The 26,445-nt window shown below is 45.9% G+C and overlaps 1 protein-coding gene across 1 annotated transcript in view; it reads left to right on the top strand.

Annotated features, from left to right (window-relative positions):
• The window catches only part of LOC119463972 (anoctamin-4), a 142,748-nt gene that overhangs the window by 21,061 nt on the left and 95,242 nt on the right, over positions 1–26,445 (top strand). Inside the window, exons 7-13 of the mRNA XM_049655446.1 lie at positions 9,103–9,180; positions 15,938–16,095; positions 20,691–20,797; positions 21,316–21,371; positions 22,030–22,086; positions 22,462–22,526; positions 23,792–23,926. Coding sequence (XP_049511403.1) covers positions 9,103–9,180; positions 15,938–16,095; positions 20,691–20,797; positions 21,316–21,371; positions 22,030–22,086; positions 22,462–22,526; positions 23,792–23,926 — 656 coding nt within the window. The remainder of the gene's footprint in view (positions 1–9,102; positions 9,181–15,937; positions 16,096–20,690; positions 20,798–21,315; positions 21,372–22,029; positions 22,087–22,461; positions 22,527–23,791; positions 23,927–26,445) is intronic.

The following is a 26,445-nucleotide window of genomic DNA, read 5'->3' as shown; positions in this document are numbered from 1 at the left end:
ATAATATCGGCATATTGTGCATTCGGGCCTGTTGTTTCGAGCTTGACTCGTTGCAATCATGGACATCATATATTCAGAAACGTCCGCTCGCTTTGTTTTTTTTTTTCTTTTTGCCGGAAGCCAGCGGTTTCTTCCATCCCAGGCTCGCTAATATAATTGCAGATACTGTTTGTACAAATTGGGTGCTCCTTTCGAAATTTCTCTGATATTGACACGTACACATGTTTATCTTTCACCGGTGGCCGCTTTCAACACCGGCTGACAAATGTTAAACGTTATCGCTCCGCGCAGGACGCGCCTGCATTGGAAGCTTCTCGGACGTTATCAATGCTTCTATCCGTCGTCTGTGGTCACCGACGCCCATGTAATCCGATTGTATGAGCGACGCGAATTGTCTAGAACTTTCTGGAAGACACGCGGGCATCAGGGATTAATCTGGAACCTTCGATGACTCAGGTATAAAAGCCGACGCGTTTCGCCGCTGATCAGATTTCGACGATCGCCGACTGTGTTCGCCGCTATCGTTGTGCTTCAAGTGTAACTTGCTTTTGTGGGCACAGGTTCGCCCAATAAATAATCAGTTTCGTCATTCACAGTTTTACGACTGTTTGCTTCATCGTCACTACTACGTGACATCTGGTGGAGGTGCTTTTATGTCCTTGTACCGGACCCCCCCGTCCAGCCGTGAGCCAAGCCCACACCGTCTAGAAGACGTCGACGCCTACCCCGACCAGCGAGCTAGTCGCAGGCTACTGAACCTGCCACCGGAGTACGAACCCCTACCTGAGAAGACCAAGAGGACAAAAGTCATGACCTCGGCAGCAGCTACCATGACAGCCCCTGTGCCAACATCTGCGGTCGTGATGCAACAATCCAGGGAGCCGCCGACTTTCCGCGGTTCGCCATGTGAAGACGCCGAAAGCTGGCTGGAGGCATACGACCGGGTCGCTACGTTCAACAAGTGGGACTGCGACGAAAAGCTGCGCCATGTTTACTTCTCTCTTGAAGACGGCGCCAGAACCTGGTTCGAGAATAGGGAACGTTCACTAACAACCTGGGACCTCTTCCGAGCCGCCTTCCTGGACACCTTCACGAGCGTCGTCCGTAAAGAAAGAGCTGCAGCCTTGCTGGAAAACCGTGTACAGCTCCCGAATGAGAGCATCGGTATGTACACTGAAGAAATGACTCGATTGTTCCGGCACGCCGATCCAGCTATGCCCGAAGACAAGAAAGTTCGCTTGCTCATGCGGGGAGTTAAGCAGGAGCTATTCGCCGGACTGGTACGGAATCCACCAACAACAGTCCAAGACTTTCTCTCGGAGGCTACGACGATCGAGAAAGCACTGGACATGCGCAACCGGCAATACAATCGCCGTTCGACGCCACACTACGCCGAAGTCCAAGGGCTTTCCGACGACCTACGAGACACCATCAGGGCGATAGTACGCGAAGAGCTGCGGAAGTTGCTACCGTCGTCGCAGCCTCAAGTTGCTTCCATCGCCGATATCGTGCGGGAGGAAATCCAGCAATCGCTAGGACTTCCCGAATCGCCGCAACCCCAGCCGGAAGCGATGACATACGCCGCCGTCGCCCGTCGTCAAGGCCCCCCTACGCGCTCGCGCCAGGGCCCCGTAACGCCGCAATTCCGTCGCCCAGCGCCGCCGCCGCAGCCAGCACGCCCGCCCGTCGCCCAGCGCAGCTACCCGAGAAAAACGGACATTTGGCGCGCCCCCGACCACCGCCCGCTCTGCTACCACTGCGGGGAAGCCGGCCATGTCTACCGCCGATGCCCATACCGCGAGATGGGCCTACGAGGGTTCCCCGTCAACGCGCTGCGTCCCGATCGAGGTGAACGACCGCGCGACATCGCCGACTACCTCGCCGGAGCGCAGTGGCAACCACGACGATCCTCACGCTCGCCGTCACCAGGCCGCTACATCTCGCCGCATCGCCGTCAGTACAACGGTCCCACCCGGGGCCGATCTCCCAACCCTTACCCGGGAAACTAAAGGCAGCAACCGATGGAGGTGCGGTTGCTGTACGACGCAATGCCGAAGATCCTCCGACGCCGCCGACGACGACGATTCGCGATTCATCACGACGAGATATCAGCACGCCGCCTAGCAACAGCCTTGACAACACTTCGCCGCCGAAAGAAGACCTACCGACGCGACGTAGCAGCAGCGGAGCAAGCCGACGCAGCCGTGATCCGACGCCACGACTTAACCGCAACGCCAGACGACGGTCTACCGACTTAGACGTGCTAATCGATGGTCATAACGTCACTGCTCTCGTCGACACTGGAGCCGACTATTCCGTTTTCAGTGGCCCGTTCGCCGCCAAGTTGAAGAAGGTGAAGACTGCCTGGCAAGGACCCGATATCCGTACAGCGGGAGGCCACCTAATAACGCCGGCTGGAATCTGCACAGCACGAGTCACTGTGAACAACCGCACTTACCCGGCGAGCTTCGTAATCCTGCAGCACTGCTCCAGGGATGTCATCCTAGGCATGGACTTTCTAAACCAACACGGTGCAGTCATCGACTTAAGGTCCAAGTCGGTAACGCTTTCAACGCACAACGCGATACCACCGGATACAGACATCAGTTACCATGCCTTGAATGTGCTAGAAGAACAAGTCACCGTTCCGCCTCGCTCCAGCGTAATGATTTCCGTCGGTACCGAAGTGCCTGCAGACATGGAGGGCGTCATCGAGGGCGATCATCACTTACTGCTCGACCGTGAAATTTGCGTCGCTAGAGGCATAGCTGAGCTACGTGCAGGGAAAGCAAGGGTGATGCTCACGAACTTCAGCCCCGAATACAAGCACATTAACAAAGGCACCACGGTCGCCTACATCGACGAAATAGTACAAGCCAGCAGTGCTTTCGCCTTCACGGATTCCAGTGCACCTGCAACGACGACTATAGTACCTGAACCAACTTTCGACGTCAATCAGAACCTTCCCAGGCATAAGAAAGAACAACTAAAAGCTCTGCTCCTGCAATACAAGGACTGCTTCTCGTCGTCGTCAAAAGTCCGACAAACCCCTGTCGCCAAGCACCGCATCATAACCGACGAAAATGTCCGCCCACTCCGTCAGAGCCCGTACCGAGTTTCGGCGCGCGAACGCGAGGCCATAAGGCAACAAGTCGACGAAATGCTACGCGACGACATCATCCAGCCGTCCAAGAGTCCGTGGGCGTCCCCCGTGGTGTTAGTGAAGAAGAAGGATGGAACCCTACGTTTCTGCGTCGATTATCGTCGCCTCAACAAGATCACGAAGAAGGACGTATACCCCCTCCCACGGATTGACGACGCCTTGGATCGACTCTACAACGCAAAGTATTTTTCGTCGATGGACCTCAAAACCGGCTACTGGCAAATCGAAGTCGACGAGAGGGACCGGGAGAAGACTGCCTTTATAACACCAGACGGACTGTTCGAGTTCAAGGTCATGCCGTTTGGTCTTTGCTCGGCACCTGCGACTTTCCAACGCGTCATGGATACAGTACTGGCAGGCTTGAAGTGGCAGACTTGCCTCGTGTATTTGGACGACGTCGTTGTGTTTGCCTCAAGCTTCGAAGAACACCTGCGGCGCCTTGAAACAGTTCTTCAAGCTATCAAGACCTCCGGACTCACGTTGAAGCCAGAAAAGTGCCGCTTCGCATACGAGGAGCTCTTGTTTTTGGGCCATGTCATCAACAAGTCTGGAGTGTGCCCTGACCCACAGAAAACGGCGGCCATCACTGACTTTCCTCCGCCCGCCGACAAGAAGGCAGTGCGTAGATTTCTTGGCCTGTGCGCCTATTACAGGCGCTTCGTCAAGGATTTTTCACGGATCGCCGAGCCACTGACGTACCTCACGAAGGCCGACGTCGAGTTCAAGTGGGAGACGCCGCAAATCGAAGCATTTGAAGAACTGAAGCGACGCCTACAATCGCCGCCCATCCTTGCGCATTTCGACGAAAACGCCGATACCGAAGTCCACACCGACGCAAGCAGCGTAGGACTCGGCGCCGTGCTTGTGCAGAGGACTGACGGACTAGAAAGGGTTGTAAGTTACGCTAGCCGGTCGCTATCGAAGGCGGAATCAAATTATTCCACAACAGAAAAGGAGTGCCTCGCCATCATCTGGGCTACATCAAAGTTTCGCCCCTACCTCTATGGCAGGCCCTTCAAAGTTGTGAGCGACCACCACGCCTTGTGTTGGCTAGCTAACTTGAAGGATCCTTCAGGTCGCCTCGCACGATGGAGCCTGAGACTTCAAGCATTCGACATCACCGTCGTTTACAAGTCCGGGCGAAAGCACTCTGACGCCGACTGCTTGTCTCGCGCCCCCGTCGAACCGCCGCCACAGGATGACCAGGATGACGACACTTTCTTGGGACCCATCAGTGCCGACGAATTCGCCGAACAACAGCGAGCCGACCCGGAACTAAGGAACCTTGTAGACTACCTGGAAGGCAAGACCGTCACTGTGCCGAAGGTGTTCAGGCGAGGATTGGCGTCGTTTTTCTTGCAAAACGACATTCTCCTAAAGAAGAACTTCTCGCCTCTCCGAGCCAACTACCTCCTCGTGGTACCCTCAGCATTGCGTCCAGAGGTTCTGCAAGCTCTCCATGACGACCCAACGGCTGGACACCTCGGTTTTTCCCGCACGCTCGCGAGGATACAAGAAAAATACTACTGGCCTCGCCTCTCTGCCGACGTCGCCCATTACGTAAGGACATGCCGAGACTGTCAGCGACGCAAAACACCGCCGACAAGGCCAGCCGGACTTCTACAGCCGATCGAGCCACCTCGCCGACCGTTCCAGCAGATTGGGATGGACTTACTGGGGCCTTTTCCGACGTCGACGTCCGGGAATAAATGGATCGTCGTAGCTACGGACTACCTCACCCGCTACGCCGAAACAAAAGCCTTGCCCAAAGGCAGTGCTGCCGAGGTAGCCCGATTCTTCGTTGAGAACATCCTCCTGCGTCACGGTGCCCCAGAAGTCCTCATCACCGACAGAGGTACTGCCTTTACGGCAGAACTAACTCAAGCCATCCTGCGATACAGCCACACAAGCCATCGCCGGACCACCGCCTACCACCCGCAGACGAATGGCCTCACCGAGCGCCTAAATAAGACCATCGCCGACATGCTGGCAATGTACGTCGACGTCGAACACAAGACGTGGGATGCCATCCTTCCGTACGTGACCTTCGCATACAACACGGCCGTGCAAGAAACGACGCACATGGCGCCGTTCAACCTGGTCTACGGAAGGAACCCGGCAACGACGCTTGACGCCATGCTACCGGACGTCACCGACGAAGAAAATCTCGACGTTGCCACCTATTTGCAGCGTGCCGAAGAAGGTCGACAGCTCGCCCGACTGCGCATCAAGAACCAGCAGAGGACCGACAGCCGACACTACAACCTTCGACGACGCTACGTCGAGTACCAGCCCGGTGACCGTGTTTGGGTCTGGACTCCGATACGCCGACGAGGACTTAGCGAGAAGCTGTTACGTCGCTATTTCGGACCATATAAGATCACCCGACGTATTGGCGCACTGGACTATGAGGTCGTGCCAGACGGCATTTCGCAATCACAGCGGCGCCGGGCACGACCTGAAGTCATCCACGTGGTGCGTCTTAAGCCTTTCTACGCCCGCTGACAAACTTAGGTACTTTGTTACTTTGTTATTGTTTTTTTGTTGTTGTTGTTTGTTTATTACGCATGGTTTTGTTTTCGCTTTCGTGTTTGTTTGTAGCATCGGGACGATGCTTTTTAAGGGGAGGGTATTGACACGTACACATGTTTATCTTTCACCGGTGGCCGCTTTCAACACCGGCTGACAAATGTTAAACGTTATCGCTCCGCGCAGGACGCGCCTGCATTGGAAGCTTCTCGGACGTTATCAATGCTTCTATCCGTCGTCTGTGGTCACCGACGCCCATGTAATCCGATTGTATGAGCGACGCGAATTGTCTAGAACTTTCTGGAAGACACGCGGGCATCAGGGATTAATCTGGAACCTTCGATGACTCAGGTATAAAAGCCGACGCGTTTCGCCGCTGATCAGATTTCGACGATCGCCGACTGTGTTCGCCGCTATCGTTGTGCTTCAAGTGTAACTTGCTTTTGTGGGCACAGGTTCGCCCAATAAATAATCAGTTTCGTCATTCACAGTTTTACGACTGTTTGCTTCATCGTCACTACTACGTGACAATATATTACCCCAGGTATTATCACAAATTACACCAGTTTAGTGGCATCATAGTTAGTTTGGCAAGCTCTACGAATTTCAGGAATATCTGCTGCATTGTAATTGTGGCATCTATACTCCGTTTCATACAGCAAGTGCAACGCCGTGGAGGCTACAGATACTTTTTGCAGCGTCTGCGTTCGCACTTAGAAGTAGTTCGGTGTTTATTGACCGCTTCAAGTTACCCTTAGAAACAAACAAACCACATGCTCGTACGGCTGCTAACACGTTGTTTTAGATCAATTAGCTTTTCATTGTTTTAGACCGAAAGCTCTATACTACGCCATGTCTCGCCAGGTCATTCATCGCGTCGCAATGACCTTCAGCTGCCAGAGCGCAAGTGTGGCAGGTGTGACGTCGCGCGACGTGATCTGCTGCGGAGAGGCGTCGCAGCTGCGCAATTTCTTTATCTAGGGCTTAACGGCTGCTTCGTCGGCGCTTGGCCACTCAATCTCGCCATTGATGGCTCGCCGGCTGGCTCGTCTATAGGTGCGCTTCAGCGACAGGCTCAATCCATTCATCCAGTAGATATAGCTAGACAACAGGCTGCGATATCTCAAGCAAAGACCGTCTTCGTCACCATTCCAGCAACACCGTCAGATTTGCAATAAAGTTGAACTTTAATGAAACACTGTGGGCATAGTCTTAGCAAAACTAAACCAATTTAACTTTTCGCTCCTGATAACTAGATTTACAAGAGTTAAACCTCAGCCATTTTTTTTATTTGCAGCCCGTCGCGGCAGCCTCACGTGCAAGCTCGCGTGAGCAAACGCCACTAGCGCGCAGCAAAGCATAGACGGAACGCGTGGAGTGATACATTTTGGCGACCGTACTTCTTGCGTACCTTCTACAGCGTTGCATCTTATGTATGAATCGGAGTATGGTACATTGCATTCGCGCAGTGCTTGTGGAAAAAAAGTAAAAGTAAAAAGTGTTATTATTGCAAAAGAATTCCTCAAAAGAGACAGGGTGTTTGTTACGAGCGATTCTGGAACGGCTTATATTGATGATATCTTCGGAGTTATTCTTAAATGAATTGTGCAGAAGTATGTATAGGAACTTCAAGCGATGTATCTGCGATCGGCTAGATAGAGGGTAAAGCCCTACGCGAAGCGTAAGTTCAGTAGGTGAATCTGTATCTGTATCTGCATCTGTATCGCATCTGTATCTGCATCTGTATCGGTCATTGATAAATCGCACAGCTTTTCGCTGCACACTTTCGAGTGCAGCTGCGTTGGTAGCTGTATAGGGAATGCAATGTTATGCAATATGCAATGTTAAAATATTATAATATCGGGCATATAGGCGAAACGTAATTCCGTGGGTTTATTCCGGGAGGCGAGTTATTCAAGGCACGTTTAAGGAAAAAGGGCTTAATTATTTTTTTTGCTATATACTGAACGTACGTTGTCCAGTTTAAGTCGCACGTGATAATGATACCCAGATATCGGTATACAGTAACAGTTCGCAGCACGGTGCTATCAGAACCATAAGTGAACTTAATCGTAATTTTTTTCTTTGTTACAGACATAAAAACTGTATTTTCTTTGTTAACAATCACGTTCCAAACACGACACCACTAATAAACATTATTTATGGCGTTGTTTAGTTTGATCTGGTCGGATCCATGTTTCATTTCATGGTAGACCACACAGCAATCTGCAAATAGCCTCATTTGTACTTCAGTTTGGTTACTTAGTTTATTAATAAATAACAAAAATAAAATTACTGCTAGCACAGATCCATGGGGGACGCAAGATAGTACGGGAATAATGTCGGAGGTGTGCCCATCGAGTTAAATCATTTGGTAACGGTCAGTTAAATAACTGCTGAACTGCTTGACAGGTTCATCACCAATTTAATGCTGAAGTTTGTAGATCAGTTTCTGGTGTGACACGCGATCGAACGCTTTGGAAAAGTCAAGAAAAATTATGCCAAATTGCGACTGATTGTTAAAACCTAGTGCGAGATCGTGTACGAATTCAGCAAGTTTTGTTACAGTGGATAGTCCATTTCTAAACCCGAGCTGGCAAGGGTGGGTTAGTTTTTTAGCCTCTACGTATTCAGTCAGGAACTTGAAGATAATGTGCTCAAGCATTTTCCCACATGTACATGTGAAAGAGATGGGTCGATAGTTGGGTCGAAACATGTGTTCATGTTTGCTTGTGCGCGCTGACACCATACTTGTTCATTGAGTTAGTATGCGTACGTTTACAAGTGAATACGGCCGATAAAACTACCATCTTTATTTCGTATAGTTGTCCACTTACTTGCTATCGCAATCGATGCTTCGCTTTTCGGGCGAAACTGGCGCCCCGACGACACAAAATGGTGGTCGCGCGCAACCCTCCCCCTGAAGCGCTGCGCGAGATGGAAGACGGCGCGCTTGATTTCAGCTTTCCTCCCTTGCGTGCGCGAGATTGATCCGCGATCGCGGGCGCACCCTGGCACGCTTTCACTCGCACATACAGTGCACGGCGTGCGACGACGATGTTATTGCCCTTGGACTTCATACGAAACATCATGGCGGCGGTGGTGGCAAAAATGCGCCTGGAGTGTCCATATGATTGCCGCAATAGAAAAAAAAAAAACTGAAAAAAACTTCACAAGAAGGCGCATCAGGTTAGACGCCTAATTTAACTAAGTGAGGCCACAAAACGCATAAAATGAGCTTAAAATAGCGCTTTGTTTATAGGGGCATTAACAGAAGCGCCGAAGCACAGAAGGCAGATGCAGTGGAGTTTGACGGGTGGAGCTTGTCCTGAATTCTTAGGTTGTCGCCGTATAATATGTCTTGCTGTGATGCAGTCAGCAATACATAACAGTAAAACTTACCTTTCCAGAAGCGGGGCAAAGTGGTCGCATTCCCCACAGTGACTGTTGCGAAGGGGGAGAAGCCCGTCTTACCAGACCTCAAATATGTAAGTAAACAGGTGCTGATTTCTTTCGGTTGTTCCTGTACACTCATCCCACCCAAGGTATTTGTTGTGTGTGATGTCAGAATCAGGTACGGGCACAATTAAGAGAAGCCTTTACTTCTGGGCCCACTCCGATTTCTTGTGAACGTTGCTCTGAGCGAGCGAAATTTCATCAAAAAGAATAGAGGCAAGGCGGACAGGATGGGCGTTCTCTTAGAACTGTGGTTTTAATAAACACTTCCTTTGGAACAGCAAATGCGCCGCATGCGCTTGACATAAGCGCATGTACCCTTACGACGAACGTACATGCCTTACAAATACAAAAAGTTAGAGCAGCGCCCTCGCATATTATGGGCAATTATATTGAGGAAGTAGAATGTCTGACGAAATCTCTTGTGGTCGGGAATTATCAAGGCAAAAAAAAATCACCGCATATCCACGACGTGAATGATGATGAGTGGGCGAAGCACAGGGGGATCATTCGGGTAAACCAGAGCTACGGACGAGAGAGAAAGAGAGCGCGCGTTGGGAACGAACGCTCTTGTGCACCGCAGCGCCCCTAGCTACGGACGAGAGAGAGAGAGCGTCGGGAATGAATGCCCTTGTGTACCGCAGCGCCCCTAGCTACGGATGAGAGAGAGAGAGAGCGTCGGGAACGAGAGAGAAAGAGAGCACAGCTGTGCCTCTAGCTGGAGCGGCGAGTACTAGCGTGGCTACAACGGCGCGACGACGGCGCGACGGCGGACAAGGCTCGACCCTAAGGAGCTTCTCCCCTAACAGGAAACAGACGCCGACCAAGGCGAATTTGCACCAACCTCCGTTACGAAGGGAAAGTGAATAAGAGTCATGCCAGTAGAACTGCTTGCGTGCCTACTGAAGTTGAATGACGCAAATGACCTGCTTATGTCGCTGGCGTAGACTTAAGACGTTGACGATGTGGCCGCCCTCAGGTGTATGAGCTTGGCCGGGGGAAGCGTATCCAGGAAAGACACGCTCTTCGCGATGTCGGTAATCAGCAGTTGCACGGGCGATGGCTGTGAAGGGGACAGTGGCGTTGCACAGCAACCAGTTGGCCGCCTGACGAAAAGAACAGCGATTATAGCCTGCAGTGCGAAGTGGAAGCGATTAATATCCATGCCGGCAGCACTTCTGTCGTATCCACTCATGTAAAACTCACTAATGCTCTCATAGAAAACCTCTGAATTTATGTGAATTAAATTTATTGCATTTAGGATACAAGGCTAAATTTTACCCCCTGTGGCAAGTAGAATCTTTATTTAAGGCATCATTCGCTTAAAAAACGGTATATTGGTATATTTGAAATATTGGTCGGTAATAAAGAAATCTGCACAAAGTTTAATATTTCATAACTCCGCAACAGACACAAAGATCTCTGTTTTGTAAACTGCATCTATTGTAGCATATGAAGTGAATATATATATATATATATATATATATATATAATTTCAATAATTTCTACTTGCGAATTAGTAGTTTATTGCACAGCCGTGTATAATACATCACTTTTTCTTTGTCCGCTTTAAATGTCTCAACAGGTGTTTACGAAATTGTGATATTGCTTTTTGTTGCCGACAGACCGAGGTGTAATCTTGATGTTTTTTTATTCACTTTGTGATTTTCAAAAATTTCCGTAAAAAGAATAAAGCCGACAAATTTTTTTAAATTATGGGGTTTTACGTGTCAAAACCAGTTCTGATTATGAGGCACGCCGTAGTGGGGGACTCCAGAAATTTGGACCACCTGGGGTTCTTTAACGTGCACCTAAATCTAAGTACACGGGTGTTTTCGCATTTCGCCCCCATCGAAATGCGGCCGCCGTGGCCGGGATTCGATCCCGCAACCTCGTGCTCAGCAGCCCAACACCATAGCCACTGTGCAACCACGGCAGGTCCGACAAATTTTAGCTACTACATTTAAATATTTTATACGGTATTTTTACATGCTACGTTTTTTTTTTCCTTTTTTTTTGTTACGCCTTGTATTTTTGCTACGCTCTCCAAGTTTCTGTTTACCATTCTTATCATTTTGTATACCAAGTTTGCGATGTTCTGCCATGTTTATTCCCATGTATTGTATCAGGTAATTATCTAACACTTCCGGGACAATTTCTTTTTTATTCTTTTTTCTTGCCGTCCTTCCTTATTATTTATTGTTCTGTTTTATTAATATTTGACTTCCACGTATTTAGCGTTGACGTTTTTTTCGAAAGTTTTTGCTTATTTGTACTTATAATTTTTTTCTATAACCAACTATTGTGTGATTTGCCTCTGTACTTACCTTTCCCCTCCCCTCTGCAATGTACAACAGTACCTTGAGGGTATAATAAATAAATAAATAAATAAATAAATAAATAAATAAATAAATAAATAAATAAATAAATAAATAAATAAATAAAATAAATAAATAAATAAATAAATAAATAAATAAATAAATAAATAAAATGCAACCAGCGTAGTCAAGAATCGGTGCAATGCTTTCCCAGAGAAACGATTCGTTCATTCCAATGTATTTCCCCAGGAGCTCCTTTGTTTTGCTTTCTTCAGAACCATACGTCAGAATAGCAGAAATTACAATTAAGTATCGTTCAGCTTGTGCTCGATTGAGCATTTATAGATCGAATAGGCCTCATGAGCAATTCGTATGTCTTAACCGTTGAACTACGTCCTATTTCTCTGTGCTTCAGAAAGCCTGTCGCCGGACGATTACTCAGCGAGATACTTTGTTGTAGCGTAGGCAGAACGACAGGAACGCTGAAGGGCACCTTATACACCTTAGGCTCCTTAGGTCGCCATATTTTGTACTGACATATTATCCGCTCAATATCAGTTTAGCGAAGTAGTGACTTAATGTAAACGGCTTCGCCTCAGTCAAGTTGGACAGCAAGCTTGAACTGGTCTCTTCCTGCAGTCTGCTTTAAATTATTTTCGATAAATAGGTAAAAAGTAATTTGAGACCACTTGTGGCAAAGCAATCGTCTTTCCTACGCATGGAACCAGTGGGCAGACATAGCAATTGAGTGGGCATCAGTATTAGGAAATGGTAACCCTGCTATATACCCCCAAAAAGTTACACTTGATTTTTGCGTCAGGTCTTATTCAACGGTGTAATCGGAATGAGCTTTCCTTGTACGTAAAAGTTGTACAGTTGGCGGTTTAGCGGAATGCCAAAGATGATGCGGCGTTCGTACAGTAACATCTTGTGACGCTTTCTTCAGCGACAACGTGTTAGGAACGCTTCGGTGTTGGGTCAGTGTTCACTCATTAAAGAGGAAATGAACAATACATACACTCACTATACGCTAGTTATTGTTGCTGCCAACGCTTTTGAACCGCCAGATAGTTATAACATAATCCATGCAAATATAATTTTGTGCAAGGTTTCCGAGATCGGGCTGCGCGCGGGTGTCGCTCAATCTCGGAAGCCGTGCTTTGTATGCTCTAGCTGACGCCAGCGTCACAAGATGGCGATACCAGTGCTGCTACCCGGCTGTAATGAAACCTGGAGCAGTTTGGGGCTAAAATAAATATGAGTTGGTGCAAGAAATAGTAAGCGTTGTTCTACGCTTAAAAATCAGATATCTTCACCGAGTTGCAAGTTGACCAAAGTAATGTGCGCCGATTGGCATTGGGGACCCACGGTTGCACCACAACTGATGCACTGCTGGATGACATTGGTTGAGTCTATTTTGAAGTCAGACAAGCGCAGAACTATATTACTCTGTTTTAAGAAAAGAAACTCAGCAATATGGACGAAAGCAAACAGCTGTGGCTAAAGTGCCCATATATCTGTATCTCAACAGCGTGGAAAAAACATAGATGCAGAGGTCATGAAAGATGGCAACTAAGTACAGCGCCACTAGAAGTATAACCAAACCAGTGTCAACCAAAAATAAAGTTAGATAAACGCAGACGGCAAATTGGATTCAAAAGGAGGAAACAAAATTTTGGCTGTCTGAGGACATAAATATAAACGCAAACATATGCCATCGAGTGAGCCATGTGTCTGCTGCAGAAAAAAAATTTGTCGCAGTTTCAACTGAAAGGCGAAGCATCAATTGCGATAGCAAATTTGAAGAGAGCTATACGGAGTAATGATAGCAGCTTTATCAGCTGTATAAACTTGGACATGCAGCAGCACCGGCAACACGCAGAACTGTTGTCGACGCCGCCGGCGTTTTGCCCGCGTTCGCTCAAAATGCGTGCGGCGTTGCTGAATGTTGCCGGAGCCTCTGATATAAATAGGCACTTGGTGCCGCAGCTAAACGTCGCCTCCCTTCCCTGCCCCTCCCCCCCCCTCCCCCACAGCCTTTCGCGCGTCGGAAGAAGGTACGTTTACTATACATATACGGTGATTGTAGAGGAGGAAAGAGACGCCTACTTCTGCAGCCCTTAAGGGAGCACAGCGCAGAACGCGCGTTTGTTCTCCGCCGTGCGTTCACTCCCCGTGAAAGCGCGCGTCCCTCGCGCTCTTTCACTCGCACATACAGCGTTCGGCGGCGCGCGGCGACGATTTCATCTCCATTGACGTCATACGGAACCTCACGGCGACGGCGACGGCGACGCCGACGGCAGAAATCTGCTTTTGAGTGTCCATATAATTGTTATCGCAATAAAATCCGGGGACGATTTAGCATATTGTAATGCAATGCCACATACTCACCCAGCTAGAACCCTAGGAAACGATCGCCTAACCAGAGTGCTGGGGTTCGAAGCTTATGCGAGGGTAACCTGGTCAACAGTCCAGATAAGCAAGAGACGATTGGTGTATGGGTGGAAAAAAACAGGGAAGAGATGGGGCCCAGATCGCTGCAGGTACAGGTAATGTTATAACGCCAAAGTAGAGATAGACAAAAGGCTATAGGTGTACTAAAGCCTGGTTAGGTCACGAAGACTAGGTGATTATTTGTGGCTGCCACGTGTCATAGGGCACGCCATTAAAATATCACCCTACATCACCGCGCACATCTTCTGTTTGGTGTTGCGGTATTCTGTAAACTGTAATAAATTTGCCTTTACAGACACGCTAAAACTCTCTAAATGATTGAAAGAATTCGTTTCCCACGCGGTCTTGTCTCTCGCCCCATGCCGCGCTATCAGCCTGCGGTGGGCACAGCCTCCAGGAGACCCCGCAACACGTCGGCGTGGGTAGGTGACTTACTGCATCTGTGTACGCACCGTAAGCACAATCACTGCCCACGTTGACAGCGCCGTCGGGCGCCAGCGTTTGTCAGCCACAGCCCGTTTCTCGCACCTCCACACCCCATCTGTGCGTATAACGCCCGAAATGTGCTTGTGCCTTGTTTCACTTCTCGTCCGGCACTCCCACTTCACGGCCCGTTTGATGTATGTCACAGCACAACATTCTCGTATGCTGCGGTTCGCAGTTTGGCACTTAGTACTTGCCTGACATGAAACAATTTGATCCATGAAGTGTCCCAGTTTAAGCTGACAGTTGGTATAGCAGTCCCGTGTTCAGCAGTGATTGCAGGACCATCTTATTTGTGGCGCCCAGGTCCAGCTGATCATTTATTCCTATGTAGAAAGTGTCAGGATATCTTCGTTTATATAGTCCGCACATGATATTTCGTATGCAGCACGAAAGAAAAGTACGAAGGCATGTGCATGCATGTTATTTAGGTCAACAAGAGGGAATAAATGTGAAAAAGGCCTTGTGAACTTTTCTAATTAAACATTTTCCGGTGTAGCGCAACTTAATTATTTGAATAGCATTGCACAGAGACAGCCTTGTTATAAGTTACTGATTCAGAAAGTAGTTTACATGTAGAATTTCTGCCCAATAAATAGGAGCAGAACACAATCTTTCCGTCGGACTTCGTCATTGAATCACCGTCCTCCTATCAGAGAAAAATAGATCATCCTCTACAGCCCAAATATTTCGTCACAGTAATAATAGTACCATGGCATAGGTTGTTGCATGGTGTTGCAGGAAACGTCGTGTTGTAAAATGGACTTGAGCTCAAGCAGTGATACAAAAAGAAAAGGCATCGTACATCTTAATGCTGCACAATGTTACGAAAGAAACCTTTTCGGGTTCTGGGAGCAAAAGGTCAATGACACCGCATAAAAAACCTTCGCCAGTAGCATCATAATGGTTCCTTCTGTAACATAGTATTGCAATCATTTGCAAGGTATTTTTTTTCTTCCATAATTATGCTTCCGCCGTGCTAATTTCCACAAGCGGCATTATTTTGACACCTGTTGACATTCACACGGCGACATTTTTCACTGAAAGGAGCGCGAAGGTACTAGAGAACCAGCAGAGTAGCCTTTTAAGGAAAACTTCCCAGTTAAACACAATTCGCCAAGGAATTGTGTCCATTGTAGCTAACTAGTATTCCTTGATATAGCAGTACGTTTTCGGCCTGTAGGTAGCTGTACGCTGATAGTAGCATAGCAATGGTTAAGTGCTCTTTACATTAACTCCTCAGCATGCCACCATGCGGCTCAAGTTGGGCAGAAGGCTGTTCGATTTGATCATAGTGTTTCTTTAGTCCCCATTCATAAACCTCACCACAAGCTAGTGCTAAAGAACAAGTTTTGTACTTCTGGCAAAGCATCCCGTGATTGCACGTTTATATTGCGTAATCGCGACACTTAAGGTTGGTTCTTTCATTGCACTGAATGCCAAATTCACAATCTCGGAGCAGAGCTTCCTAATTTGCTTCTGTCAAAAGCAGCCCAGTAAGATCTTGTCCCGGTGACTTTTCTCGTTATTGCAGCTTGAGAGTGAAGCAACCGAAGTAGAAAACGACGGCAAGCCCAATGCGCTGGAAGCCCTGTGGGCCAAACTTTGGACGCCTTTCCCTTATAACAAGGAACTCATACCTGACGAAACACAGTACTTCAACGCCGAGTTTGTGCGTCAGCGAGAGCACATGTGAGTATATCTTAATCTGACGGCAGTCAGGCAAGCACAGGCGTCACATTTGGCAGCGTTTTGGCTAGGTGACCTCTTTGAGTTCGAATGCGTGTAATACGTTATTTCGTTACATTATGGTCATGGACTAATATGTTTGTTTAAGTCTCCATGATCCGTTCATACTGGTGTTGTCCTTGCACTCACATAACGTTTTTTTGGGTATTGTTCTCCGAAATTCATGGACTTGTTTCTAAAATGTCTTGTAACTTAATTACATTTCTTGTTATCTTGATCGCTAGAACTTAGGAATAGACAGCTCTTTAAATGACCTATATTCTCTCGTTTTACTATTATTATAAAAAAGAATAATGACTAGATAGCCTCTCCGAATAGGAAGTATATACGTTTGCATCAGCCTCGGGCTATTTTTTCAACGTTATGGTTGTTTGTCTTTTTATTTTGAGTTTGGCCCGTGAAAAATGCTTTTCCTGGTTTCTAGATACGAAATAAAGAAAAATACATAGATAAATTGTTCTAACAATTTGCCGCTAGTGACCATTCTCGGCACCGTACTCACTGTGGAAAGTGTTAAATATTTCACAAAAATATCCATTTCATAGGTGAGCCTAATGACAAACAAAATACTACTGATATGCGGCACAGGAGAGAAAGTTGGTGCCACGCTTTTAGCCATGTATTTCCACTGCAGCAGTGGGAAACTAAAAGGAATGATTGCACGATAACAAAATGACGTTGATGTCGAAGAAAGTAGAAGAAAGAGAATGTGGCATTCATAGTCACGACACACAACAACGTGGAATGTCTGCACGACTGCTGGGATGTCGCTATAGGCACAAGTTCATAGACACTCTCTATGTTCCTCTTTGCATGATGAAATGAAGTCAAAGATGCGCGCTAACGTATGCTGGCAAAGGTTCCTTGCTACTCCAGTCCCCCAACGCAGCAAAGGTCAACATGGGTGGTACTTATGCAGGGCACGCTCAGAATATTGTGTTCAAGCACCTCAAGCAGTAGAAAATATTTCTAAATTGAGATGAATTTTGCCGATTTTAATACTCATATTACTGTGATAATGTTTCTTTAACATTGTAAACAATAAACTTGAACCGCAAGCGGGAAGACAGTGGTCGACAGGAACGACAAGTGCTTGTCCTTGTCCGTCCAGCTCGTCGCTGTCGCCTTCCTTGCGCTTCAAGTTTGTTAGACATTATATACCAATTAGCCAGCTTTCAAGTCTTGCTTAGTTGTCAGCATCGCCACACTGCATGCTCACTAATCAAATGAAACATTTTGCATCTAGGCTGCGTTATTGTGTAAGTGGTGTGTTTCGTCGGTGCCACTTCATACGTCAACATATCCGTTTCAACCCTGCAATTGCCAAACAGAACCACATCACGAAAAAAAAAATGGAACAGATTGTCCACCTATACTTCCGACCATGGAGAGTACATCAATATAAAGAGATGTTAGTTCAGTTATAACCTAATTTGTAGAGCAATTAACTATTTGGTAATTGATTCGACCATTCATAGCTGAAGCTTTGCTCCAGTATATCAAAAACGCAACTATTGTATTGAAGAGCCACTGTCTCTTTGTCGTCTACAAAAAAAAAAAAACTTAATACATCAGAGAGAAAATTGTTGATGGCGTTTTGTGACCGGTCCATCGAATGGAAATTACGTTGAAGGGCAGTAGTTGCCGAATGCAGCACAAAGCTGAGAAAAAGAAAATAATGCTGTTGGCGACAAACACCGCGGTATTGTGCGCTGAGAAGTTTTGGGTGAGTAACGCTTCGTCTTTCTCACTGTGGCTTTTTCCGGTGACGTTGGTCGGCGCGTATTGTCATTGGTCGCACAGCGGTGAAGAAGAAGATGACAATTCGTAAGTGCGTCGAGCTTCAAGTGCACGCATGCAAGGGAGCAGGTCGCACGACGTCCAGCCACGCTTAGGATCGAAACATAGGGAATCATTCACTTTGTTTTAACGTCTCCCTGGGCGTTAACTTTCATGGCGTTTAACATTGGGGCTACGTAGCATATAAGCCGTAGTGGAGGGACCAGGATCTATTTTGGCCAGCTGGTAATCTTCAGCATGTGCAAGGTGCACGAGTGCGTTTCCATTTCGCTCCCATCGAAATGTTGCGGCCGCGGTCGGGAATCAAACCCGCGACCTTGTGCTGAGCAGCAGAAAGGTCACTTCCACTGGTCTAAGGTGGTGGGTAGAAAGCATAGTGATTAAATGGGTTAGTTGAAACGGGCCTATTCAGCGAGCAATAGAAAAGAATAGAGAAAAGTCAATTGGCTTAAAACAACTTCAATTTCTGAATTGTCTCAGTACTAATTGTGCCGCAAGTAAAACCAGATCTTTGTAAGAGCAAGGACACAAACGTTATGCAAAGATACAAACATCTCCTAAAGGAATGGGAAGAACAACGCGAGCTATGATTAGCATCTGGCTTAAACCCTGTAAACAGATAACTTGCAGCATTCTTATGTTGTTTCCCGATATAATAATTGCCTGAGATTATCGCGGATATTATGCTTTCTTGTTCTGTGCGCTTGTGCTGTCTTTGTAGGACAGCTGATGTAATCGCCGCACCCTCAATGTAAGCTTGGTAGCTCGTAATAGGGTTAGAACACAAGGCATCCGATTGTTCTAATTTTGCAAGGGCGCGTGCTAGAGCTGAGTTTGAATCGCATAATACGTGATATGTATTATGATGTGTGAAATTGTTGTTTTGAACAAATCTCAATAGCTTCTAATTGTTAGGTCAATTTGCATTGGGGGCGTGTAGGTAAACGATGCACCACTGTGGAACGTGGGAACCGAAAATAATATTGCAATATTTGAAGCACGTGTTCAAAGCAGAAAACGTATTAGTGTGTTCTGTTAGATGTTTGAGGAGTAACAAACCACCCTTTGTACGGGAAAGCAAAATACAGCCTTATAATACAAAATCACATAACTTCCGCATTATAATTCAGAATCAGAATCAAATTATTGCTTTATGTTCTGTTGTTAAAATGGTTACATGCAGACAGAAGATGATCCCTTAGTCATGTACTGAATTATCACCTCATTTATCTGGTAGAACCTACGAAATAACGAAATCAAATTAAGAACACCAGTTGCAAAGCAGGAGAACTAATAAATATAGAAATTCAAAAGATGCGAATAGAAAGTACACGTCAGAGACATTTCCAGCTCCTGAAAAAGAGATCATTGCAGGAGATCAGAATAAGGCCAATAGCACATCAATGTCTTATAAGTTCCAACTATCCCAGATTTTTGCAATAAATACGAAATACACCGCAATATGAAAACAGAAAAAAGACACATTTCACTGCAGAATTAACTTACTTATTCGCAAGTCGGAGACTAAACATAAATCAAAATTTATTCATTTTTAATAGGTCACTTCGCATTTAACCTTGGCCATGACACTCCCTTTGCAATCTGCAAACAATGTCCCGTCTTGCTGTCGACTACGAAGCACCGCATAAGGATTACTTTAATTACTTCTCTCCACCTAGCGGGTTTCCGCTGAACTATTACGTCACCGCATAAGGAGCTGCCAATTTAAGGGGCGCCGTGCGACTTGCTCCCAGTAGTAGACGTAGCACACCCGCAGTGTTCACCCCGGCCTTTCCTCCGTAGTGGCCACATATCCCTCACCTGCCTCGTAGCGAGCCAAAGCCTTCCTTCGACATAGTGTTCCTCGTGTTTGTCGCTTGGTGTAGTACCGTGTGCGTGTGTGTTTCCCTGATGCAAGACAGTACCGGTGAACCTCTACCCTTTGCCTGTTTTTGTATATATGTCTGTGCGTGATCAGGTGGTGTTATGTTATCTGTCACTACCTAGATTCCCATAATTTACGCCCATGGCGAAATGTAGCGACCAGAGCTGATGCTCCGTTGGTCGACAATCAGGGCTGTATCCTAATTTGTCGCAATGCCTAAACTCACACTAAACTATACATTTTATTCTCGACTGACGCCAGTGAAGGGCGTCTTGCTTTTTTTTTTCTCTTCCTTTTTCTGGGAGAGCTGGGGGAAATAAACATTTTTTTGTGTTACAAAATTTGGTGCGATGTTTGTTAACGCCGTCGTCACAAATGGCAGTTATAAATTGTCCGTTGTGAAACAATGTAATTTTCTTTCCGATTTCCGGTGTCACGAGAATTCCGGTTCACGAGTTCCGGTGTCACATGATGAGACGTGTATCCACGTTTCATCATGTTTTTCTATTAGGTTGCGCAGATAAATTTTATTGCATATAAAAGTAAAGTACTAAACTATGCAAGTCTACCCCACCCCCCACAAGAACTCGCGAACTAAAAATAAACATTATTGAAGTTCCACGAAAAGGTATTTTTAGATTGGTGTGCTGCCATCCTTGTAATCCATACGCATAATATTGGCTTTTCCATTAGCCCTTTCTTCGGGCTTTGCATGAAAAGTGCAAGAGTTCAACCGAAAGATATACTGTGTATACGGTTAAATAACTCACTAAGTAAGCAATGCCACAGTTATATTTAACATTTCCTAACAGCTGAAAATTTCTTGTTTCCTTATACTTATGTTTGCATGCAGGTACATAATAAAAAACAAAGAGTCATTTTTCTCGCAAGCCATTCGGAGCCGGATTGCGTGGGAAGTACTTATGCGAACTACGTACGATGACAATGATCGACAAAAAGGTGAGAGAAATTGGGTGTATACCACCTTTTCTTTTATAGTTCAGATGGCGTAAGGCTCAGTACGACATTAGCACTAGTAGATAAATTTGCTGTCTTGCCAACCTCTGAATAAATGCACATTTATGAGAGAATGTGCTTGAAATCAAGTGCCAAGCTCCAAAGTGTGCATCTTTATTACTTGTTTTTCGGTGAATATCACTGTGAGTTGAACCTAAAATTGTTGACAATCTAAAGTTTATGTCAATTTCTGCGATGCTGATTTGCTATTTCTGCTCTATAAAGAACAAACATGATTTTAATGTTCCCCAGTTACCATGCCATATTACCATAACATAAAAACGCTGCCATATTTGTAGGAAGCAAAAACAACAAAAGTAATAAATAGTAGGACGTCTTCATTGCTTCATCTTTAGATGAGCTAACATACATGTTTGCTAGTGTTGGTTTGTCATAGAAGTGCACGTAAGAGCCATATTGACCGAGCCTGAAATGATAACACACCACTTGTCCTACTGCAGGCATTTACAGGCTCCTCAACGAACAGGTCTATCTGGCAGCTTACCCTCTGCATGACGTAAGTACTCACTGTACAACTTGTTATTTGCGTATAAAGGAATTGCGAACTATCTCGTTCGTAACTAAAGAACAGAACACAGCAAACTGCATTGGCGTGTGATGCTCGAATGGGCACTGTAACACTTGTTCCATTCGTTTCCCGCTTTGCCTCTCGTTTAAGAGGCATGAGACATTGAACGCTTTCTTTGGTCGTACTCATGTCGTCGTGCTTAAAGGTACACGGTTCTTGAGGTCCCACAGAATAAAGGTCTGCATCCGGAAAGGGTGCTTGCAACACTTGGTGTTTTTTCGTACGAGCCGTCAGACCCACAAAGAAGTTTCGTGTTGGCTTCCTTTGTCCCTAGGTGACGCTGGTTCACTTAGTTATGGCGGCGATGACTCTCCATGATATTGAAAGAAAAGCTCCACTATCGACACCCAAGCTTAACCTATATTTATAGCTTCTACCATCACCACCACCAGCGTTTTTTTTTTGCAATATAAGGTAGAGCGCAGAAGAAGTCAGACATGCTAGGCGCGCGACATCTTTCTTAATAGCGTGTTCAAACTATAGGGCTCATGCTCTCTCATAAGTTGGCTTTGTGTTTAAAAGCAATATGATTATAACGCCACACTCTGATAGCGCCGCTCATTCACATTTTGGCGCCTATTTGCAGGGTCCCTGTGGCAGCGGATCGTTCGATCCTCTTACAGAAGTTCCTACTGAACGAAGGGTTGGTTACTTGAATATAAATTCCTTTAATGCGAACGTAATACTTTTCATATTAATCATCTCAATGTGTAACGCGTGTGTAGAATGTACTTCGCGAAATGTCTGCAGAGTGCACGTAAAACGACCTCCGCATATCACATATGCTCAGGTTGAACTATCACATATACCTGCATGTCGAACTACAACAGGGGCAACTTTTGTCAGGGTCTTAGAGCTTGTTGCTCTTTATGTAGAAGAAAGTGAACAACAAAATAAAACTCATATGACGCAACTTTTCCCAAGCTTAGTGACCAGCTTTTAGATGTTATTAAGTAAGCAACCCTTTCTGCGTAAAAATCTCAATCTGCTGTGATTCTTCATGTTCATGGCGCGACAGCTACTCTACAGCGAATGGGCCCGACCGGCATCCTGGTACAAGCAGCAGCCGTTGGTCCTAATCAGGTTGGTTCCTTGGAGTACTGAATCCGCCCGATTTTCAACGAGGTGCAAATGGTACGCCTATGCTTCGGTGTTTAATCGAGTCTAATGAACAGTAAAGCAAGTTGGTTGTAATTGTTTGCCCAAACTTCGTTGCACAAGAAAACTTCTTGATTTGAGAAAACATTGAAGCATAAAGCAGGAACGAAGTATATAAAAATAAATTTAATCATTTTTAACTTTAGTAATATGGCATCGGTGCGTATGTGATACAGAATTGGGGAACGTTTAGTAAGTAAATTGGTAGAAGTGCATTTTTATTCACTATAGGCACGAGTCGTTCAGAGGAAGATAGGAATTATGTGAAAATATTGGTTTCATCTGGTCATGGTCAATTAATCAAAACGATCAGAATATTCATAAGCCTAAAAGGGACGCTAAAGAAAAACACTAAGTCTGCTTAGCCAGATCAACTATTCTTTAAAAAAACTATTCTCGTCAATTTCGTAGCAGCAGGTTCATTGTTAGAAGAGAATATAAATGTAAAGTTTGCTCTCTTTCTTTTTCTAAATTTCGCACTGAAGTTCTAGCGCTCGTACGCTGGTGTGATGTCAAGGGTTTCAATGTGTTTTTAGCGTAGTTGGGCCGTTATGGCTGAATAAAAATTGTTGAAACTTGTTAACTTCAGTCAGCGAATTTCTTAAAATACGATGTAATCCAACTTTACTGCTAAATAGTTAACTGGTCCCCAACAGACGCCGCCAAACGTCATGGCGGCTGGTGCGGAAACGTTGCCACAGGTCTTTGTTTTTGCATCCTTTTTTTTTTTTTTTTACTGTTTGAGTTGTGTCACTATTTGAGCTGGATTGCTCGAAGAGTAATACAGCTCAAACAACCGCAAATTGAGTTCAAGTAACTTTATAGTGATTATTTTGATAATACTTATAAAAGTACATAAACGTTATCAGAAGCTAATTACCTTAGACAATTCCTGCTGTATCCTCCAGATTATCTAAGCAAATCGTCACTTCCAGCCTACTTTTTCGACTAAAGTACCTGATACGCTTCTTGAGGATTATTGAAAGTGAGTCTTACACACTGGAGCGTGTTATCTGTCTCAATCACCTGGTCTTCGTTCGGCCGCGGTCACCGCTAAAGCAAAATTACAAACCATACTGGGAGTGTGTAGCTGCATCCATCTAAGGAGAAAATGACGCCAGTGATTAAGTAATGCCAAGAAAGCAAAGAATTCCCTAACAGCGCGTGTTTTTCAAACATTTGCGTCGCAGGCGCTACTTCGGCGAGAAGACTGGCCTCTACTTCGCCTGGCTAGGTTTCTACACGTCCATGCTATTTCTCCCCGCTGTAGTGGGCGTTATGACGACGTTGTACGGAATCTTCGAAATGGCCACAAACACGCCTACGTAAGTAACTGAGCTACGTGAGTCTAAAGCGAGTACGCTTACTGATGGTAATGATACTGTTACAATGCTCAGTTTATTTCCTTAATATATGCCAAGAAAGTCGGCAGGGGCAAATATATTAACGGAAGAAAACTTATAAAAACAGCACGAATACTTGTGCAGTAGTGCTTGTTTAAGTAATGCTATTCGCGAGCCATGCGAACTGGCACTCAAACTGTTGTAAGCAGTTGTAATGTAAGCAGGCTCAAATACATTACAAACTTCATTTTAGCGCCGTAGAGCTACAAAATCATTTGTGTCGTATAGCCCTAATAGTCATCTTCATCAAGATTATTCATGCTTGCTTCCATTTAAAGCTGACGTTTCTTAATATTTCTCGCAAGCTAACGTTCATCAAGTTAATATCAAATGATATTTAGCACGCAAGTTCCAAGAACCTACTGCTCCAAAATAACAGCCAGTCACAAATAGGCACATGGCCAGACCTTGGTGGTAGTCGTCGTTTTTTTACGCATGACATCTATTGGAACTTGAAAGAACCACTATTTCTTTTATTCGCTTGCTGCTTTAGTGTAGTGATAGGATGCGCATTATTTCAGATAGTATAAATACGAATTTGTGATGTTTTACAGTGTTCGCTTTGATGCACCCTTTCTCATACCTATTTGCCCCAGTAAAACACAATAAAACATTGTGATTGATATTGATTGATTGATTGATTGATTGGTCAAACTATCGGATATCGCATCTGAGGCTACCCGCGGAAATGTAAGCATATTAGAACAAACACGTGCCTTCAACAAAATGTCGCAGTTTCGCCCGAAAGGCGAAGCATCAATTGCGATAGCAAATTAGTAGAGAGCTATTCGGAGTAGGGATAGTAGTTTTATCGGCTGCATAAACTTGGACTCATTCGCTTACTAACTGAATTAACAAGCGTGGTGTCAGCACGCACAAGCAAACATGAATAGATCACACTCGATGACCGCAGACAACCATTGTCAAAACGCTGGCAGCAAGCGCAGCCGCAGCAGCGAGCGAAGGTTCGTGCGGTCTGTCGCTTCAACGAAAACTGAGCGGCGAATGCACGGCGCCTAAAAAGGTCAGAGCCGTGTGGAGATAGCTTGCAATATACGGTGCGCGCGACAACACCGGCAGCCCGTACCGGCTCAAAGTACAAGAACGCATTTGTTGGCAGAGTAATCCCCCCCCCTCCCTCCCACGCTGCCTTCCCGTTTTCCTCCTTTCGCGTGGGAGATTGCGTCGCCAGTTCCCCTTGCGCCCGGTTGCAAGATACGCATTTGGTGCCGCAGCACAGCGTCGCCCCCCTCCCTCCCTCCCATACCCCCACGGCCTCTCGCGCGACGGAAGTCGCGTTTGCTCTCCGCCGTCCGTTCGCTCTCCGTGATAGCGCGCGTCCCCGCGCGCTTTCACTCGCGCATACGGCGCGCGGCGACGATTTTATCGCCCTTGGACTTTATACAGGAACCTCACGGCGATGGCTGACGCCGACGGCAGAAATCCGCTTGAAGTGTCCATATAATTGCTACCGCAATAAAAGGAGACATTGCGGTGCTAGTAGGCGTGGTCCAGCTCATTCAGCGAATAGTATATCATACACCCTGGTCTCAGCTAGGGAGCCTTTTTGCAAGGCTCATATGAAGGCTTTCTACCCTAAGCGTCTCGCTCACATCTTTTCTCGCTGAATCTCGCACAACACTTTTATCTAGTGGGGATAAAGAAAACGTGTATAAGAAAATTGTATAAGAAAGCTTGATAAAGAACACTTGAAAACCTGTATAAAAATGACATGTCATTAATGTATCAGAAACAATAAAGCTCAAATAATTAATTGATTATTGATTGATTGATTGTGTCATGCGAATTTGGCCACGCCCTCCCTGACACCTCTGCCCTAATTTCAATATACTGCGCTCCTTTGAGGGCACCTTTGTCACATACTGGTAGCCGAGTACGTACATTATGTTGGCAATCTGTTCCTCGTGTGTTTCTCTTAGCTGCACTTATGTTGTAAGGGACTACGTTTGCATCGCTTCTCAGCAGTGCTTCGAGCACTACAGCGAAGAAAGTCATTTCGATGCGCAGAAGACACAGTTGATGGGAAATGAATTCTAAAGTGGTAGCGGATATTGTTGTGGGGCAAATTTACTTCCAAAAAAACGCAAAGCTCATTTTATTGGAGGCGGCAATTGTTTGTGCAGACGTTGTGCTTGTACGAACGTTTTCTACTGTGAAACACACGTGCAATAATCTTTCTGTGGAAACTGTGACTCCCTTCTCTCATGAAGAATGGAATCTTTTGCCGCATTAAGCATCAAGATTAGTAGTTCTGTACTATACACCTGCCTTCATGTCCTAGAGCGGCTATTATAACATTAATATCACAAGAAATTGACTCTTTCATTCGGTTTCTTTCTATTCTGATACCTTTCTTCTTCTAGGGCCTTTCCTTCCCTTCGTCAAATTATTTGATGAGTAGCATGCAAGAAAATGTGCTA

The sequence above is a fragment of the Dermacentor silvarum genome, chromosome 9 (assembly GCF_013339745.2).
Source record: "Dermacentor silvarum isolate Dsil-2018 chromosome 9, BIME_Dsil_1.4, whole genome shotgun sequence".
Classification (NCBI taxonomy): Eukaryota; Metazoa; Arthropoda; class Arachnida; order Ixodida; family Ixodidae; genus Dermacentor; species Dermacentor silvarum.
The sequence above is the reverse complement of the archived record's forward strand: the minus strand, read 5'-3'. Positions and strand labels throughout refer to the sequence as shown.